The sequence below is a fragment of the Genypterus blacodes genome, unplaced genomic scaffold (assembly GCF_046128005.1).
Source record: "Genypterus blacodes isolate CSIRO-AG114 ecotype Tasmania unplaced genomic scaffold, CSIRO-AGI_Gbla_v1 ptg000147l_1, whole genome shotgun sequence".
NCBI classification, from domain to species: Eukaryota; Metazoa; Chordata; class Actinopteri; order Ophidiiformes; family Ophidiidae; genus Genypterus; species Genypterus blacodes.
Window position 1 is genome coordinate 288,891 of NW_027466949.1, and position 19,759 is coordinate 308,649.

At 43.5% G+C, this 19,759-nt stretch overlaps 2 protein-coding genes across 3 annotated transcripts; both read right to left on the bottom strand.

The window, feature by feature from the left end:
* Positions 1-9,820: 9,820 nt before the first annotated feature.
* LOC143012448 (transforming growth factor-beta receptor-associated protein 1) lies at positions 9,821-17,281 on the bottom strand. 2 transcript variants are annotated; one of them, XM_076165559.1, is made up of 12 exons: positions 16,361-17,281; positions 15,548-16,261; positions 15,049-15,243; positions 14,153-14,307; positions 13,397-13,479; positions 12,890-13,240; positions 12,653-12,710; positions 12,179-12,322; positions 11,874-12,014; positions 11,633-11,780; positions 11,132-11,553; positions 9,821-10,597 (listed from the first exon to the last, which is right to left on the bottom strand). In XM_076165559.1, exons 2-12 carry the CDS (start codon positions 16,209-16,211, stop codon positions 10,454-10,456), a joined length of 2,505 nt encoding a protein of 834 aa, XP_076021674.1. In that variant the 5' UTR covers positions 16,212-16,261; positions 16,361-17,281; the 3' UTR covers positions 9,821-10,453. The 2 variants fall into 2 exon arrangements, with proteins under 2 accessions (XP_076021674.1, XP_076021675.1); XM_076165560.1 differs by lacking the exon at positions 9,821-10,597 and having other exon boundaries at positions 11,128-11,343; positions 11,421-11,553.
* A 5-nt stretch (positions 17,282-17,286) lies between these two features.
* Positions 17,287-18,861, bottom strand: LOC143012449 (four and a half LIM domains protein 2-like). The gene is made up of 4 exons (XM_076165561.1): positions 18,780-18,861; positions 18,029-18,198; positions 17,662-17,848; positions 17,287-17,529 (listed from the first exon to the last, which is right to left on the bottom strand). Exons 1-4 carry the CDS (start codon positions 18,784-18,786, stop codon positions 17,378-17,380), a joined length of 516 nt encoding a protein of 171 aa, XP_076021676.1. The 5' UTR covers positions 18,787-18,861; the 3' UTR covers positions 17,287-17,377.
* Between the last annotated feature and the right edge of the window lie 898 nt (positions 18,862-19,759).

A 19,759-nucleotide genomic window follows, 5' to 3' on the forward strand; every position in this document is an offset into this window, starting at 1 on the left:
TCACATTTATCTCCTTTATTCACGTGTGACTGAAGCACGTGCTGGAATGTGTGTGTGTGTGTGTGCGCATGTGATGACACTGTGTCTCTAATGCAATGTGACAACCTAAGAAGTACTGTTGAATTAAGACATTGTCACCTTTCTTGCTGGAGCCGACACTTCACGCTGCACCATAATGACTTTGCGGAGAGACAAGACAAGTGTTTCTATGCTCTATATTTGGCTTCTGCAAAGTCTGGCTCTAAATAAATGTTGGAGGTAAACTGTGTGCCTGAGGGAAGGAGGAGGGAGGAGGGGGGGTGCTAACACTATCCACATCTCTCTCCACGTGCTGAACATACAGAACACGTGACCCACAGGAAGCCAGGCGCAATTTGACATATAGAATTCTGTAAAAACAATGCCGGGGTCAAGGCTCCATGCAGTGGTTTGGGTGGCCGTCTGGTAGGAGTTGTGTATGCGCTGATGCCAGAAACAGCAATGCTAAAGATGTGCTCTAAATGGGACTCGTTCCACATCGCATGATACACACACATACAGTATCAGCTTGTACATGAAACATTGTTAAAAGTAGTGATCATGGGTAAAGAATTGTGTCACGTTGAATCTTCAGGAAAATCTACCGAATTTGGTCATCAAAGAATCCATAAACTGTTACAAATGCACAAATCTCACTTCGGAATATTTCTAAATACAATAACAACGATGATATGCCATGAAATGCTTAGTTTAATGGAGAAAAATACAGTAACTGCAGTGGTGACAACTATTACGACAGAAATTTGGCATGTCAGATTATCTCCGCCCACTTTTGATTTATGCCACGCCCCTATTTGGGTGGCAAAGACTGATATTGTCTTAGAGTTACCAGATCCAAATACAGATGGTGACTTTTCTTTACTCATTTATTTCCCAGTCACCAAATATTCAGCGTTAAAAGCATTCCCTTGGTTTGATCTCCGCATATATTAAGAATAAATCCCCCCACAATCCTTCAGACAAGTGGCTCACTCCAAATGTTTGGGAGTTGTTCATTGGTAATCCACAGACACAAGCACATCCCAGAATAAATCAGGATGAGGACACACAAATGGAAGGTTCATTCCATATGGTTTGCATGTTGGTAGCTGGCTTCTAGCGCTGTTTGCTTTAGGGGTTTAGAGGACCAGACTCTTCATATTTGCAGAATATTTGGAGGAGGGGAGGATGAGGGTGGATCTTGAACGCAAAAAGCCCTCGTGTCGCGAGTTTGTCCACATTCTCACGTGGCCCCGAGAGTTTGGCAACGGGACACTGTTGGACATCGCACGGCCGCTGTGTGTGTGTGTTTCTTGTCTTCGGTGCATCTTCTGAACACACACCAGAGAGAAGCCACAGAACATTAAACTTGTCTAACCACAGGTCATCAAGGCTGGCCCTGACTTTCAGACAAAACAAATCTCAAGTGGCAAAAAACTCAAAATCTAAACCGTCTAAATCGGACCGTGTTGTGTTTGGTGGACATCCGCTCAGAAATGTAACAGAAACACCATGAGTAAACTTTTATGTTTGCAGCTCTTTGCAGCATGCTGTGAATGTGAAAGTGATTTGAAGTTTGTCCAATGACAAGTCACGGTTGAGCTCATTTTTAAAGGCGCTATTAGAGCCTGCATTTATCTGAAACGAGCTGTTAAAGCTCTCTTTCTTGGTGGCAACCCCTGCGTTAAGGATGATCGGGAGAAATATGCACATCTGCAATCATCTGGCTTCTAATGTATATGTGCACTTGTTAATAAAAAGGCTTTTTGTTTAAAGATGAAGGAGAAGGCGTCTAATGGACTGAATCCTGAGTGAGCTATGCTAAATGATGTGAGTCAGCTATATTGCATAGATTAAATGGAAATGACAACATTTACATACAAATTCATTCATACACCAGCATGGCTGGCCTTTTCCTCTGCATTCACATCTACCTCAGAGTTGATCAGCATGTAATGACAGCAATAATAAATGCTTCCAGGTGGTCTGCATGGTAGAACAAAGAGTTTGTTATTTTGATGAGCCAACAGTTTCTTTGCGGAAAGCTTGTTTCACTGTCCCGGCCCGTCCAGAGCCAAGTGGTCTCAAACAGAGAAAGAGAGTGAGTCATTGTGCTCTGTAATTTCAGCACACAGTAGCTGTCTTAAGTGACCACGGCTGCGGACCTTTGAACCGGGCTGATCCACATGTAAAACTTTCCTTTCCTCTTACAGTAAAATAATAATTATACTGTAACTTCCTGCTGCTGGAAGAGCTTTCTAAGAGAGGCCTGATGACTATTTTGGGTCCTCGGCCTTGTTTTCCTAACCAAAGCCTCTGCTAATCCCTTCGACAATTCCTCAACCAAGCTTCTTTTCCCTAAATAAAGCTACTACGTTATAAGTTAAGGGCTTTGTTTATTAAATCCAAGACCTTATACTCATACTTATACCACATCTCGACAGATCGCAATCTGTCGAGATGTGGCAGCTGGATAGTCAGGTTTGCACAGTACAAGTTGATTTGCTAATGCTGCTGAATGGAAACCATACATGACTTTGAAGGGGTTTCCAATTGGTCATTTTCTCAGCTATTTGCAGTGCTGTATTTCAAACAAAATCTCCAAATGTGGAAGTCTGAGGTCCTGCGGTAAAGGCAGAGAGAGTTACAGTGCTAATACAGGCGCACATAAATTGCACTTTTTCTGCTGCAGTGTTTACATTGGTCCAGTCACATTTTGGTCAGATTGCAACAGCTTGTGGTCGAATTAAACGGTGGCCGTTGCCGCTGTTTGAGTCCCATCTTAACCCAGACAGACAGGTGGACTCAAACTCTGTCTGGAAAAACTCACTGCAGGCAGATTTAAGTGGCATCGGCCCTCTAAAGCTGCTCTCTAACGAGGTGGACAGAACGTTGGAACGTCAGCAAACACAAATTCTTAACACTTAATTGAAATTGAGGCACTGCTGCTGCTCCTGCTTAGTGTTTAAGGGTCATGACGTAGTGGTGTGTGTAATGACAAAGGAGCGGCCTCTCATATCCCCTGTTGTTAGGCCCTAATGCGTAAATTGCTTGCAGTTTCTCCATCTCTAATCTTGAAATAACAGATTCAAACCCCAGGTGGGATTATCTTCACGTTTTAAGATTATTCCACTGTTGCGTTACTTAACTTTCACCTCAAACGCAGCGTGAAGCCTCAGCTGATTGCAAAATTTTGTCTCATCCATATCTCACAGACAAGTGGTTTGCTTCAGTGGAATTTAGCCAATTATATTCCATGCCTGTACACATGCAGCCACTCTAAGCTATACTTTCACCCACTATTATCTCTCTAAGCTTTCGTGACTGTGAAACACCCTCTCTCCAAATTAAAGGTCGGAAATGTGCCAAAACCTGACATTATAAGCTGAGGAGCTTTTTTTGGGGGGGGAAGTTTAAAGCGGCCCAGTCTCTGCCGTCCGTCACTAACTGACTCTGTCCCGACGTCACATCGGCTGCCAACTGAGAGTTTGACATAAGCTCCTGCTTGTGGGAATCAGCCTTCAAACCGTGCATGAGCTGAGGTGAGCTCCTCCAGACGAGCTCTGAGCTCTCTGTGCTCCGATGAAATGAAGCAATAAACTGTAAATGTCAGTAATCACCTGCGTATAAAAGCTGGTATGGGCACTCACAAAGAGGGGCACAGACACATTAACTAACTCTCAAACACACTTTCAAAATAGACTTTTAGCTGGAAGGTTTTTCTTCAAACCGCCATCATTGCAGATCATTAATCAAAACACACAAAACGCAGCGCCGCTCAGTGTTTCAGTCTCATCCTGTATCCTGCAATTATACTATATAAGAATTGGTAAAAAAAAAAATAGACAAATTGATCAGAGCTCATACCTCCACCATGGAAGAACAAGCTGAGATAAGATCAAAGTCCTGAGGCAGAAAAACAGAAAGCACTGATCAATAATCATTCATGGGATGAATATACTTGATTTTCTCATATTTCAGATGTGACAAAATGATCATTTATACAGATATTTAATGAGTAATGTGCTAATTTTGTATTTCAAAAGGGTTGTATGTGTCATTAAAAGACTTTGTACCAGTTTGATGGTTTATTGTGTAATGTCATGTAAGGTTTTATAATGCAAACATATGTGATAATTGTGGCTCTTTCCCCAGCATTGTACTTTCCCGGGCTTTTATTGGTGTTATAAACATGCTGACGCTGGGGTACTAATAATAGTTTGCGTTGCCATGTTTTTTTTTATCAACACTGGGCTGACATGCTAAGATTACACTGTTGTATGTTACAGAGCTTAGAGTCGGTTTTCCGTGTTTAGACAATGGAAAGCTGGGAGAGGTTGTTTTTTTAGGTCGTGGTGAGAGCACATGTGAATCACCACGGCGACGACTCCTCTGAGATTTGCTGCTGAAATCATCGAGATTTCATACATAGAATGAACGTGTCAATGCCAGCAAAATAGCAATAAATATGACAATAGAATAAAATAGAACATTTGTAGACTTACAATCCAACAACCATGACCTTCTCCTGTGTATTTTCAGCGAAAGAACATCTTCTACTTTTGCACAAATGCTCCTCACATGTGTTTGAGATGCAGATTGACTCCTGAAATAACCTCAAGTACGGGTATGTGTTGGTACGTGAAACCACAAACTGCAGAGATGTCGAGCGGCGTCGGCACGTCAGCTCAGAATCGCTCCATTCTTCTGCACTCCATAGCAGTTACGCCTGGAGACTTAATGAAAGCCTTGAAATACCCTTCTTACGATCCTCCCAGAGATGTTCGATCTGTAGAAATAGAATTGTAATTCTATGCTGAGAGACGATACACCTCTCATTTGTCTGTTCTGTAACGATATGATTCGAAGGCTTTGATCGCTGTATATAACTTTATGATGGGACTTTTTCTGCAGTTAAAATGCTTTTTGTGTTTCTCGCAAGGTTCAGGTCAAAGACTTCATGGGTTCCTGTGGGGTTAGCGTTGGATTTCTTACCCCCTGTGAGTCTTTATTCTGCGAGTTACAGTAAGTTCGCAGAGAGAGGGTGTTTCCGACTCCAGCGGTTGATATTCAGGGGCCCCTGGGACATTTTTAACTCCCCAGCCTATCTATTGTGGTCAAGGGTGTGTTCATCTGTGGGCTGTATTGGCGCTAAATGTCTACTTATGCCTGATACTATGTTCTCAACTTTCTCAGGGTAGAGTAATAGTAACTTATGGTGGCATGTGGTCTGTAATCTGTGATGTCGAACACCACATGAAACGAAATCTCACAGATAAAGTGGAGAAAGTAACAGGGTTCCAGCAGTCCGTCACGCATCTGCTGTAGTCGTGTTGCTTTCACACAGGGACTACTGCGAAAACAGTTTTACTGAGGCACAATATTAGTCACCTACAGCTTTCTAAATTAAACTCTTTTTAATTGTTAGTGATGATTTTAAAGTACAGCAGATGCCTGATATAGGCTTGGAGTGCAATAAAAGATCTTGTTTCAATTATCAGGAGACTTAGAGGTGACACCATTTTCACAGTTGTCCAGAAGTCTGGCAGAAGAACATATTAATACTTATACTTTAACTCATTGTAAGGTTTATGTTGGCTGAACTATCATATTTGTAGAAAACTGAGAAAATAGCCCAGTAATTCACCGCCAATCACCGCCGATAATGGAGTCAGATAAATGTGATGAAAGATGAAAGTTAAGTCTATAATCAAGAGAAATCAATTAAGAGTTGCTGATTTTACAGTTCATCATTTATGTTGAAATGTGTGTTTTCCAGTGGTTTATGGGCTCTTTAACAGGTAATTTTCTCCATTTGTGTGAATGGCTGCTAGAACAATGAACCGGTGAGAATGCCAACAACACTCATGCAAAGGCTCAGTCAAGTTTGCTCCTGTTGTTAGATTAGTCAGCAGGAGCATTTGGATCTATTCCATGAAGCTCAAAATAGCCCACAGATGAAAGGAACTAGACCTGGAAATGAGACGCACACTCTGGGAACAGAAATACGCCGGGTGACCATAACTGGACCCCTCGGGCACCTGAAATTACATTACATTACGGTCAGAAATCCGCTCATTATGAACCAGCACTGGCAAAAACACGCAGGCTGCCAAAAAGTCCAACTTTCCTAAAATGAACTCTCATTCGTCATCCATAATTGAATCTTAAGCAGCACAGATCATTAAGCAAATGCCACTTAAGTAGTTCAGGAATACATCTGTTTGTGGGTTGAGTTCATCTCAGAGAAAGAAATGAAGAAGTGTGTGTGCATGTGTGTCTGACGCTGCGTTCTGTGAGATTTGATCTTATTGAAAAGAGCGTATAAGAGCGTATAAGCACTTTGCTAAATCGTTTGTTTCTAAAACAAGCACTGCTTTGCTTTTATGCAGCTTACTTCATACTGAATCTGAGTACATGGAGGGTCAACCTGTTCTATATTTGGAGTCAGTGTAATTATTCTGCAACACGTGCACAAAATTAAATCTATCCAATCTTTGCTTTTTTGCATTGACAGAAGCACACAGTGATATTAGCCCTGCAGACATGTGACGACGCACTATACCATGTGCAGTATGACTTATGCCTCCGAGCGGCCGGGCTGGGTGGGTGTCTGTGGTCACTCTTTCGGCCCTACATGTCTCTGCTTGGCCACCCTACACATTTTTTCCCAGTGGCACGCTGCCAGAACCCAAGGTAGTGTGCCATGAAAATGAGAGCGTTGCCTTTGGGAGCTAAAATAAGATATGTTTTGATCATCCTCTTCATCTATTTATTCCCATACTTGTTTCCGCTATATCTATAGCATTAGTTTCACCAGGGCAAGTAGAAATTACAGAAAGTTCATCCTTTAGGTTTTCTGCTACCTTACCATTATTGCTACCAAAAAGGGTTGCAAACTTGTCTCTCAGCAACCACTAAGGGACTGAAAAATGCGTCATAAGGGACACGATACAGTAATTTGTGGCTTGGACTCTATAAATATGATGCACGACGCACAGCGTACCATTGTGTATTCTTTTACCCACTGGCTTTATTGGGTTACCTGCTGTGAACTTCATGCCCAGAATATTCGTTTGACCCTCTGAATTCATTCGTACTTTGTGTTCAGCACAACGTTATCAAATAATAGAAACATCCTGTGGCAGTAAAGGTTTTCTACGTCTTTTGCCAAAAAGACAAAAATATACCTCACAATACAATTGACTAGAAGATCATAGCCAGCACATCTGTGCACTTTTGTATTTTTCTTTTTACTTGTTAAATGAAACACCGTGAAGATGTAAACAATCCAGCAATCCAGACGGCAGACACTTTTTCTTATATTTAGAAAAGTACAAGAAGAAAATGTTCTTGTTTTTCCATCTTCCTCTGGGCCTGTGGTGGCCTGGATTTATTTATAATAGGAGACCAAAGTCTGGATACCCATCATGCTTTCCTCCTTAACTGTTGATTTTTGCATCCACTTCATTCCCTCGTGTGTAACTGACCGTCTGGCCAGGACCCACGGGCATGACCTCGTCCTACACTTAATACAGACAACACCGGCAAACAGATCATTCCTATACGCCCCTGCTTTCATCTTATACAAGGAGTTAACTGTTTAGTGTTTACACCTGTACTATGAAATACAACCTCATATGAAAACTCAGGGTACAATAGTCAGGTTTTGTTGGCAGAATGTCAGAGAAGTCTTGATTGAACTCTATGGCTCTTTCTAAGTACACAGATCGCTGTAGCACTGAATTATGTAATGAAATAAGTTTTTCATTTTAGTCAACTGCATTTACATAAATGACTTTCAGTATTATGAAATCCAATGCAACAGTGTCAACAAATACTGAATATCACAGTTTGACAAACATGAGACTGATTGCAGGGCTGCTGCTCTGGATTGCGTCAGATTGCACAGGTGTTTCTTATCAGTTGATAAGCCAGCGTGTAGCAGCAGAGCCTCAGGTAAGAAGATAACGAATACTGTAAATGAAGTTAAATGTACTAAACAGGCTCTGCTTTGGGGAGCGGGATGGGTTTTTTGTATTTTTGTCTGAGTATTTTTACCTTTTCTCTTGCTCGGGGCCGTTGGTCAACATCAAAGATTAGAGAGGAAAAAAAGCTCTCGAGCTCTTGACCAACAGTCTGCAAGTGTACAAAAACAACATTATTGCTCCCCTGAGGATGTCAGTGAGAGGAAAGGAGTGGACTCGATCTCAGCCAGCGCCAGCCCGGGTCCACCCAGTGGTCAACGGTCATCAGGCACATCCCCAGGATCAGCCAATCGGTGTGCAGCAGCGCCCAGAGCGAATCCATATAAAGTGTGTGAGGCCGCCGGTGTCCTGGATAACTCAGATCTCCATGTGGTTCCACTGGAGGGTAGAGTCGGAGGTCTGAAACTTGGTCCTATACTGGTTTAGGCCGGCAGAAATATCCGACTTGGTTCGGGGGTCTGTATGTCACTTCCTTAAGGAGCCCTGTAATAACCCTCAAAAGGCTTGTACAGCAAAGGTCAATCAGAATTACTAGGAAACAGTAACGCCTAGAATCACCTGAATTTCTCACATAAAATTGGCCACCTGTCTCTCCAGAAAGCAAGAGAAGCAACAGCCTTAAAAGACAACATGTTTGCTGAGTAGCGAAAGAGAGAGAGGGGCGACTTCCTGCCACCTCGTATGAGTCATTCTCAATCAGGCTGATTGATTCGACACACCTGAGAGAGAGAAAAGGGGCCAGCGTGAGTATCTATCAGCCAATCGGTGTGCAGCAGCGCTCAGAGCCAATCAATGTAAACCGTGTGAGGCCGCCTGTGTTCTGAACAGCACAGATCTCCATGTGGTTCTTATTTTGCCTTTCAGCTGTTTCAACAGAGTGCTTATTCAAAGGTATTTATAGTTAATGCAGAAGTTTGTGGATTCTGATCAAAAATACAGCACTGTTTACAATGTGTGAATATAAGATTAAAGTGCCAGATTATCAAAATTACAAGCAGCCAATAGGGAGGAGTACATGTGGCAAAACTCCTGCGACCACATCGCAGCCACATAAAAGAGAAACAAGGATCGTTTTTTTTCTCTTTGGCTCTCTGGGATATGAATTAGTGTGTTTATATGAGTCAGGAGGCCGATTTGTAGACCCAAAGTGAGAAATTCGAAGTAAAGATTGCGCATACAGCCTTTAATCTTACCTCTAGTCTCAAAGCACTTTGTAACTCCCACACCATGGAGCAGTAAATGAACACAACACACCGCGGTCGCTCTCAGACCCTCGGCAAGATCGACCAAAGCTCCCACAACAAGGCTCATTAGGGTTGAAAGGAGTGAAGAAAGAGAGAACGGAGGAAATATTGGCGAGGGGATCGCCATAGGATTTCATGCTTGCATGCTTGTTAGAAATAATTGACAATTTATCTACATTCAGTCCAGGCCAAACACACTTGCACTTTGTCCAGTCCAAGTACTGAGCTACTGTCTCCTTCTCCTTCCCTCAACACTTTACCTCAAAATGCATCAGTATAAAGCATCACTTGCATTCATGGTTCGCCTAAATGACTTAAGTATGACAGAAATGGACAAATACAGAATGAGACAAGTGTCCTTCCATCTGATCTAACGATGTGTGTGAGTGTATTTACAAAACATTTCCATAATGTATACGTGGATACACTGTGTGTTATTTTTTGGGACCTGTGTCTCTGATGTTCCCTTGGGTTTATGTACAATTACCCCTGATTTCATACGCCAAACACAAACATGTCATTTTGTTCCTTGTAAAATTAGTTCATAACAGAAATAAACCAAACTAGGCGCTTCCTTACCATGTTTATTTTTCACTTTTAAACCTGTAATTGTGATTTCTTTTGGGCCATAAATGTGCATTAATGCGCCGGCTGAATGAAATCTCCCACGAGCTGTCAGATGTTGACATTGACGTTCTATTTCTGTCTTCGTGGAGACAAATATACAGAGGCAGTGGAAACCATGCTGGTGGGGACGCATATATGCAGCAAAGGAAGACGGTCAGGTTCACTCTGGTCATCAGGTTGACCACAGGTGGTTTTCATGTCAAATACCAGAGTCTGATCATTGACTATATGCCCTGAAGTGTCCCCCACAATTCACTTTATAGCTATTGCTGTCTGTTTCCTGAGGAAACGGCTTAGACGTGCCACCTCGAAAAAAGTGCACCGCTTGCTCTTTTGCATTTTTGAAACCAGTTATTTACACAATGTGTTTTCTTTTTCTAATTGGGGAACATGTCTGGTCTAAACTCCATGAATCGACTCCTTATAGCTCGGACGACACTGTCTAATCCAGCAAAATGATCAGGTAAGAGACAGACACTTAGATGGACAGAAATGAATGTGATTGAGGAGGGTGTGGAGGGACATAAACCCACACATTTGCATACACAAACAATAGATCAGCATCTGTCGGTGTCTCTACGATGTGGCGTTGCCGGTACAGGTTGTGTGCGTCAGCTCGCCCCGGACGTTGCGGGCGAACTGCGGCTCCGTCAGGTCCCTCTGACAAACTGTACACACCCCACCTTTCTCCATTTTGATCATAGTTTTTGAGGCCTGCATCTGAAGAGAGGAGAGCGAGAGGGCAACTCAGGGATCAGAAGCAATATTTCACCACATACCGAAATCTGTCATATGTAGATACATTGATATTACATGGATCATTATTCATGACACATGCAAAAGACTGAATCTGAAATGGTATATTTACATATTTGGTACTCTGTATATGTTAGTCATCCATGGCTCATACATCTTGTACGTATGGACACATTTATCTACATATACTGTATTCAAAGATCAATATATCGTCAGGAACCACTTGATCTTTGTAGACGCTTGCAGTGTTTCGTTCACACTGGGACAGAGATATTGACTGAATGTGACCATAACCTTGAGTGAACATCCCTCACACACTGTGACAATAAATCTGAACATCGCAAGCATCACAAAGATTAGAGTTATTGATTTACTTGCATTGGACTGGATTGACGAGGTGTACCTTATAAACTGGAATCTGTGTGTGTGTGCTTTTATATTTGAATTCTTTCTGGGACACACAGAGGATGGATATTTGAAAGAAGCTGCTTTACTCACCCACATGACTTTGTGCCTCAAGAGATCTGCCTGGACCAGAGCCTTCTGCAGTCTGCCCATCCTCCACCGGTGGACAGTCTCCCTGAGGGATCCGAGTAAGAACTGGGAGACCAGCTGAAGGGACCAGGAATCAGGCAGGAGCTGGATGACCTTCTCTGTCTGGAAGACCTGCGGGTGGTTTTTGAGCAGATCCACTGCAGCGCTGGCCAGATCTTGGGAGTTTAGGTAAATATTAAGCAGTGAGAGCATCAGGGTTTGACTGAGCTGTGTGTCCTTGCCCTGGGCAAACCTGCAACAGAAGGCCTCTGCAGCATGGAGGTCTTGCTCCTGATAAACAAGCACCTGCAGGGCCTGAGTGTGTTCACCTGCCCTCCCGAGGAGAATAGCTTTCTCCATGTGCAGGGTTGTTGGTTCGACTCTCTCTGTAATAAGAAATAACACACTCCTTCGATTCAGTCACCCTTCAGTTATGATGTGTATTGTTGTTTGGTATTCACACACCGTATACAGTGAAGACATCATAAAATATGGAGTCCCAGAGCAACTGCTGCAATTTTCCTCTGGTTTTAGTGTCTGAATCTGTTCCCTTCTCCTTCTGCAGCACCTGAGTAACATAAGCCAGGACCAGCAGATTGTGATGCAGCTCCTCCTGGGGGAGATTGGTGTAAAAACAAATTTACGATCATTTGCCAGGGCATTCAGTGTTTGAGTCAGTTTATAGACATGCAACTGCTGTACCAACCTCACTTTCTAAGTCCTGAATCAAGAACTCAAGATACAAACGTGATGCCAGTGGGTACTTCTTTAACAGAGCAAGAACGTCTTGTGTCACAAACATGGCTTGGTCTTCTGGAGGACGCTTGGTGAAAATCTGTACACCTATCTTTTAAAGAATAAGGAAAATATATACATAATTCCATAATGGTATTAGTAACATAAACTAATGCAGAGTGCAGTGCCTGTCACAATGATGTGGTGTACTTCTACAGTATAGTTGCACAACTCTGCCCTCTGCAGTTACAATGAGAGAATTAAAAAAATGTGCACCTCTTGGTTTCTTTGCAGTGCCCAGTCTGCAAATGTCCTCACGGCATCATTGTCTTTCATTTGACTGAGAGTCCACACTATGTGTCCATAGACATCAGAGCAAGAGACGTCTTCAAGGTGCCCATCTGCAATCTTCACCCAAGTCTGAAAGAATGCAGCACGTAACGATACAAACAATATCAATGTGACAGTCCAAGAAAAAGTAATCAAGTATTTGTAAAAAAAAAAAAAAAAAAAGGACCTAAACATCAAAAGTAAAAATATTCAGAGAAGAAGAAAAAAAGAAAAGGACAGAGGAAAGAAGAAAAGAGGGAAGGAATTGTAATTGTACTTTTGTCCCATTGTGAATGAAAAATGTAATTGGCAAAATAGATAAAATAGTAAAGGAAAAGATACTAACTAGAATTACTAAGTACAGTATTTGACTAAATGTACTTGGCTAGTTCTGGTGTAAAGCTGTGTATTACCAGATACCTTTATTGCCTCAGTATGCTTCCCATGACAAAGATAGAGTGAACCTAATGCAAAAAATCTACAAAAAGAGAAAAAAAGATCATTATCACTCTGCTCACAGCACTCAGACCAAACTGTTCAAATACCTCAGACATTAGAGTCTTCCTGCAGTATTGTATTGTAGTTGGATACTTGCCAGTGTATATGATAAATAATGAAAAAGCTGATAGGATGCTGTGCGTGCTCATTAATTTTCACCTGTTGTGCTGCTGGAGAACAGGAACGCTGTCGTCCAGCCTGCACCCATTGGGAAAAGCCAGAAGCTGCTGCAGTTTGTCAACGTCTCCCAGTTCTGCATACAGCCTGAGGAGGGCACAGTCCACCTCCTTTCTGCACCCCACACTCTGCTCCTTCCCTCTGCTAAAGGCTCGGAGGAAATCACCCAGGAAGTCCAAGTAACGATGAAAAGTGTTCCTGTCCTCTTGCCGGAGCGCCCGCAGATCTCTGCCCCTGCTTGCTCGATCAAGCTGGGATTGAAAATTCTCGCCGAGACACGACTCCATGTCGGGGTAGAGGCTGATGATTTCTCTGGGGTCAAGCTCACCTTTGCTGTTCAAGTGGGTAATGAGTATTGATCTGTGTTACACTTCGGGGTGCAATTCAGCCGGGTAGACATTCTTCACTGTATTCACAGATTACCACAGCACTGATAGTTGTAATTCATTGTGTTTGTGTTTTCAAATGGGTGCAGAGAAAGGGTCTCACATGAATAGATCCTTGGCCTCCGAAAACACCTCCTGGTAAAAATAAACATATCCAGCCTGACGACTGATGATCTTCTGCAGCTCCTGGCAGGAAAAACATTCTGTTAAACTCAAGGCACACACATGCATTAGCATATTCTTCTTAATGCATGAATATTTCAACTGGAACTGTTGTAGCAGAAGGCAGTGCGACCATCCTAAATCCTCACGGGTAACTCACACAGAACACAACAAAGCTTTCATTGCACAAAGAACAAGGAATACATAACGAGTCATCAGTCTATTAATTCTTGCATCGTTGGTGTAACCTCTAACCTGTAGCAAGAGACACTGCACAGATTACACTAAATCTGAAACGCCATCTGCCGTCCTCAATTGTGTTCATCCAACTGGAATACACCTACAGTAACAGCTACAATACTGCAGTTGGTGAACGCCTCTGCATATGACATCAATCTGTGCTACAGCAATGAAATATTAAAATCAAACACTATGATGCTCTGCCAGTTGGGCCTGTAATGCGTGTTTATTATATACACAAGGGTAAGTATGCATTTCTAAATGGGTGAAATGATTGCAGGACTGAATAAGTAGGATTTTCTTCCCTCGCATGAAGAGTTAATGGAAAGGAGAGGATTAATGTCCTAAATCTGATCATCCTCAAAAATATCGCTTTTAATCCCTTGAGTAGAGGAAGATAAAATGTGTGTATCTATCAATTAAGAGCTTCCTTTGTGTAAATTAACAGTATTTTCACCTTGTAGGAGTCGAGTGGAAAGTGGCTTTGGACTCCATCCAGCAGCAGCAAAGCCTCCTCGACCCTCTGGTGGCCCACCAGGGCCTGGATCTGATCCTGGAGCGGCACCAGAGTCAGGCTGAAAATGTCTCTCTCTGTGAACACCAACACGCCATCTGAGGGGAGATGTGTTTTTGGCTTTGTGAGACTCTCGATGCTCACTTGCAGTGGGTGTGAGAAGAATTGAGTGAATCAGTGTACAGAGACGCACAAAAGGCTGCAACAAAGGAAACTGTAAAACAACTATCAATATAAGGTGATGACATGGCGCAGAACACTTTTTTTCAATATTAAAAGAGTTTAGATCGACAAAATACTGATTTTGTGAGTAATCCTTTCTGTCTGTCGGGGAAATTATTGATGCACCATGTCACCATGCACCACCCAGTGCATGCTGGGATTGGCTCCAGCACCCCATGGCCCTGACCAAGACTAACTGGCACAGAGAGCGGCTGGATGGACAGATGGACAGATGGACAGATGGACAGATGGACAGATGGACAGATGGAACAGGTGGTAAATGCTTACCAAATCCCTGAAAACTGTAGATGGTTAGAATTGGACAACTAGATTTGTTATTTCTTATTATTGTTTGGAATACATATAATTAGTAAAGAATTGAAACCAATGGCATAATGGAATCCTAATGTGAATATGATTCTTAATATTGGAGATTGTTTGTGTATTTCCAAGATTACATGCTGTTTTGGATGAGCAAATTCACTAAAACTAGAAAGGTTATTAAGTCATTACAGTTAAACCAGGCAGTTTGAGAGCGGTAATAAGAATTTGACATTTTAGAGAAGCACATTTTGTATCTGCAGATTAAGAAATGCTTGCACAGAGGTAAAGTGTACCTGACGTGGAGATGAGACCCTTCCCTCCGCTCAGGCTCATAGTCTGCTTGCACTGCTGATCCAACATGCTGTAGACAGACAGCGTCGTGGCCTGCAGGGTCAGGATGTAAGGGAAACACGCTCGGGCTGCCAGAACCTCCCTGGGCCACTGAAGCGGGGGGCGCTGGCAGATCCCTGTCTTCATCACAAACATGCCTAAAGGGACGAAGACAGGGGAGGGAAGGAGGGAGGGAAGGATTGGTAAAACAAATACTGTCTGGCTGGATGGATAGACGGTGGAACATTACAAGTGTTAAGTAAATTGAAGTATATTTTCCAAGTAGGTAAACAAAAATAGACTGGCCTTAATGTTATAAATAATTTCTCAGCAATCATCACTGGCAGCTACAGACACTGGGTCATGTGTGCTCTCTCATGGTTCCTTTCTGACTTCCTTTTCTAAATGATTGCCCCTAAAACAAGCTTTACCATTAAACATTTTGACAGCTCTTAGTCTTACCCAAAGATCCAGGCCCGTTCAGCAGGAATTCCCCTCCCCCCACTGAGGCGACGATAACACACTGCCTGCTGAGACTGTGAGGGAAGAGCTCCATGCAGCTCCCCGTACCGATATCGCAGATGAGGTACCTGTCGCTGCTGGCCATGCAGAGACTGCCGCCGTCTGCCGCCAACGCCACAGGCTCCTGTGGCATGGAGACTTCCTTCACAACCTCCCACCTGTCCACTCCCACCACGTGGATGCGGATCATCTTCCTGCGGCTGGAGGAAGTCACCATCTCCACGCACGCTGACCCGGATGATTCCCGCACGTCGAACAGGGACACGTGCTGGATCTTCTTCAGAGCGGGAACGGGCTCTAAGGAGAACATGTTGAGGGCAGAAACGCTGCGGTCCCACAGCACCAGAAGATGGTTGAAAACTGGGACTGCCCTCATCTGGGTTACTGGACCGCCTGAGCCCAGTTTTCTCATCCTACCTTCCTTTCTTTTCAGGGCTCCATTTTCTCTGCTGTGCAAGATAATGTGTTGGACTGTTGCATCTCTGCTCCCTATATACAGATTCTGGTCATAGCACTCCAGGCACTGAATGCTGCATTTATCCTTTTCCTTCGGGGCTGCCTGCTTTTCATAGAGGTGTGCTTGTGTGAAGGCGTTGAAAGCCATTGCAGCTTTATTGATGTTAGACTTTGCTTCTGAATGTAGCTCAATAATTGCTCGCCAGCCGGGAAAAACAGAAAGGGACAAGGCTTAACAGAATCTGTCAGCTTAAAATCTTCACCTTATCATAATATAATGTGTCTAATTCAAAGGACGTCCCTACCTCCGTGCTGCTGACCCTTCCTCCTTCACTTCTCCACTTGTTTGTGGATTGCCAGTGACTTTTCTCCCCATGTGACTACACCCTGACAGGAAATCTATGTCAGCATTTTGCACAGCTCATCCTGGTGAGCGGAGATAGTTGCGCAATCAGTCCTACCGAGAAAACCATGTTACAATCATCAGAACAATAGATACGAGGAAAAGGGACTTTCTGAGGCGCCCACAGTCACGGCGACTGGTATTGTTGGCTTCTATGTGGACCAAAGCGGTGGCCTTGGTCGGTGGATAATGCACATGTGGGAGAACCAGTGATCTATTGAGCAAACCTTATATGGTCATCCTCTGTTTGTTTACTGGCAGGGTGAGATTGGGTCAAGAGGAGTCGCATACACACCAGAGGTTTATTGTACAGCAATGATTATCTAAAGGGTGACTGAGAGGGGACAGAAAGAGCTGCTTTTCAAACCTACCATCAAAGCTATATTTATTACACTGAACTACGGAGCAAAACAGACACATACAGGCTCCTTCTCAGGATGGCGTCATTGCAGCAAGAGTCACGCTTTCAAAGACAACCACAGAAATCCATAGAATCCCATTTACTGAAATAAGAAGGAGGTGATATCAAATATGATGTGACTTTGGCATTATTCAGCAAACTGTATTATTTTCAGAAACATTGGCACATTTGAAATCATGTGCATATAAAGATACACCGTGTTTGACTCCATGGAGACAGTTTGGTATTCTGTGTGTCTGTATGCACGTGTGTGTGTGTGTGTGTGTGTGTGTGTGTGTGTGTGTGTGTGTGTGTGTGTGTGTGTGTGTGTGTGTGCACACGCATGTGTGGGCAGCTTGAAAGAAATCATAGTCATTTATAGGACCAAAAATAGAGAATGACATTCAGAAATTATATATGCGAGGCGAAAACTAAATATTCATGGCCTCCCAGTGTCAGACCATGAACTCTGTTGTTGTCATGGCGCTGTGTGACCCCTCTGGTAGAAAGGTCACTTCTCCCGGCCACAGTCGGTGCACAAGATGTTGTCGCGCTGGGTGAGGAAGCCGCGTCCCACCAGTGACACAGAGCAGGCCGTGCAGGAGAAACACTCGCTGTGCCACTGACGCTCCTCAAAAGAGATGTACTTGGCCCCGGCCAGACCTGTGTGCAGGTTAAATACAAAGTAACAGAGATGGGTTAATGCGGGACATTTCCCACACAATCACACACACAAATAAATATGCACGAGTTCTGACAGAATGAATGAAAACACGAGCGCAGCCGGTGACTCACTGGTGATGGGCTTGGTGCAGCCCACGCACTTCTTTGCATAGAGGTTGCTGAAGCAGTCGAGGCAGTACGGGTAGTTCTCCCTGGAGGTGAAGCGTTGGCCTGATAGCTGCTTTCTACAGCTGATGCACAGGAAACACTCGCGGTGCCACGGCTTGTCTTGGTACGTCACCCCACCTGTTGTAATGGCCTAACACGTAGGAAAACAAACTCAATCAGGCGCTGAAATTCATTTTGTGAGGCACTGTTACAGCCACAGTTGACACACAATGAGAGTCAGGGAGCAGGGAGCGCGGAGGGGGGAGGGTGGGGGGCGGGGGGGTGTTACTGCAGCGATCAATACCTTTAAAACATTTAGCTGTAATCCTACCTTCTTACAAGCGCTGCACTGGTAGGCAAACTGCTTCTCAAAGCAGGATGCGCAGAAGTAGCCGCCGTCTTTTGGGATGAAGGACTTGGTTCCTATTGGCTGTTGGCATCGGTTACAGAGGAAGCAGGTCTCATGCCAGCTGTTCCCCTTGTACTCCATCTTACGGGAACCTGGCACAGGAGGATGAGGATCAGCTTAGTCAGCATATGGTACCTCTATGATGGAAACACATTCTCAGACCAAAATAGTCCTCTGCTATGTGCAAGGGAGGGACAATGCAATCCTGATAATCTAACATGGGCCGGTGCCAAAATCATCATCAGTGCAAGTTAAAGCTCCAGGGTGATGAAGATTTGTTGGCTTCTAGTGTTTTATGATTATTTGTGGAACATCATCATAGACATCAGTGTTACCAACATCATGGTTAGCGGTGGAAGAAGCACATAAATCAGCCATCAGCCAAATATCAGTGCAAGTACAAATCCAGAAGTGATCCTAATAAAGCATTGGAAGAAAATATCAAGTATCAAAAGTACTGATGTGGTTTGTTTAGATCAATGACAGAAGCATAGAGCAGAAGATGAGGAGGGAAAATAAAAAACAGCTGCCAATATAATGCAGCGTAGTGAGAAAAAGCACAATATTTACTTTTGGAATGCAGTAAATAAGTGCATCAATAATGAAGAAGGAAATATTTCGTAAACATTTAATCTAATCTTCATCATCGTCCTCCTCATGACCCCAGCTTTACCTGGCATGACGGTCTTCTTGCAGGTGGTGCACTTGGAGGAGTAATCGTGGGCATAGCATTCTGTGCAGAGCAGCAGCTCTTCCTTGGCAGCGAAGGCTTTTTCCACCAGCGAGCGGCTGCACTTGGCACAGTTGAAGCAGTTCTCGTGCCAGTGCCGGTCCTTGTAGGACAGGTCCTGTCAATATTTAACACATCATTAACAGAGCCTGCGGATGTTTGCTGTAATAAAATGTTTATTTAAAGGAATTCTGTCACAATACTGTGTTGCGCTCTACATGACAGCCTCTCCTCCACTTAGTTGCACTTGTTGAAGCCAGCACAGACACCGAACCATAACTAGAACTTAAGGTAGTCTCTCCTTTTCTACATTGCTGATGTCAAAGCCATTCTTTTTCAGCCCAGCCCTGGCAGTCTTACCTTGGAGTTGCATCCAATCGGTAAAGAGCAGCCCTCACAGCAGTTAGCAAAGAGGTTCTCGTAGCACTTAGTACAATACTGTGTGTCCTCTTTCATTATGTACTTTTTCCCCAGCAGGGTATCTTTGCAGTAATGGCAGTCAAAACGCTCGCCGGTGGACATTGTTGTTGTTTTTTCTTATCTGCAGGACAAAGAAAACAGTTAGGAGAGGTAAAGACAAATAAGCAGAAATGGAAAAGTGCATTTTAATAGTCCAGGTAATTCCTTCTTCTCTCTCATGAAGTGGCTGAGTGTTTTTTTTTCCCCACCAGCTTTCAAGAGAATCACAGAAAAAGAAAAAAAAAAAGGAAATTTCTATTAGAGAGTCTGTACCTCGGTTGATAAGAGAGAGAGAGAGAGAGAGAGAGAGAGGATGAGGCTGCACAGAGCGGTCCAGACACACGGATGGGGCAGGGATGGAAAGTGGTAAGGCAGGATTAGGGACATATACTGGGGGGGCTCATCTATAAATACTGCCCCCCTTATTAGCAGTAATCTCCGGGGAGAATGGACATGGTCAACTG

Coding starts and splice junctions, on each gene's coding strand:
- LOC143012448 (XM_076165559.1), bottom strand. CDS start 16,211: ATGGCTTTCAACGCCTTCACACAAGCACACCTCTATGAAAAGCAGGCA. Junction 12,711..12,889: donor GTTCTCCAGCAGCACAACAG/GTGAAAATTAAT, acceptor CTCTTTTTGTAG/ATTTTTTGCATTAGGTTCAC. Junction 11,554..11,632: donor TGATGTCTTCACTGTATACG/GTGTGTGAATAC, acceptor TTCTTATTACAG/AGAGAGTCGAACCAACAACC.
- LOC143012449 (XM_076165561.1), bottom strand. Junction 17,849..18,028: donor AGTGCAGCGCTTGTAAGAAG/GTAGGATTACAG, acceptor CCTACGTGTTAG/GCCATTACAACAGGTGGGGT. Junction 17,530..17,661: donor CTGCACCAAGCCCATCACCA/GTGAGTCACCGG, acceptor ACCTGCACACAG/GTCTGGCCGGGGCCAAGTAC.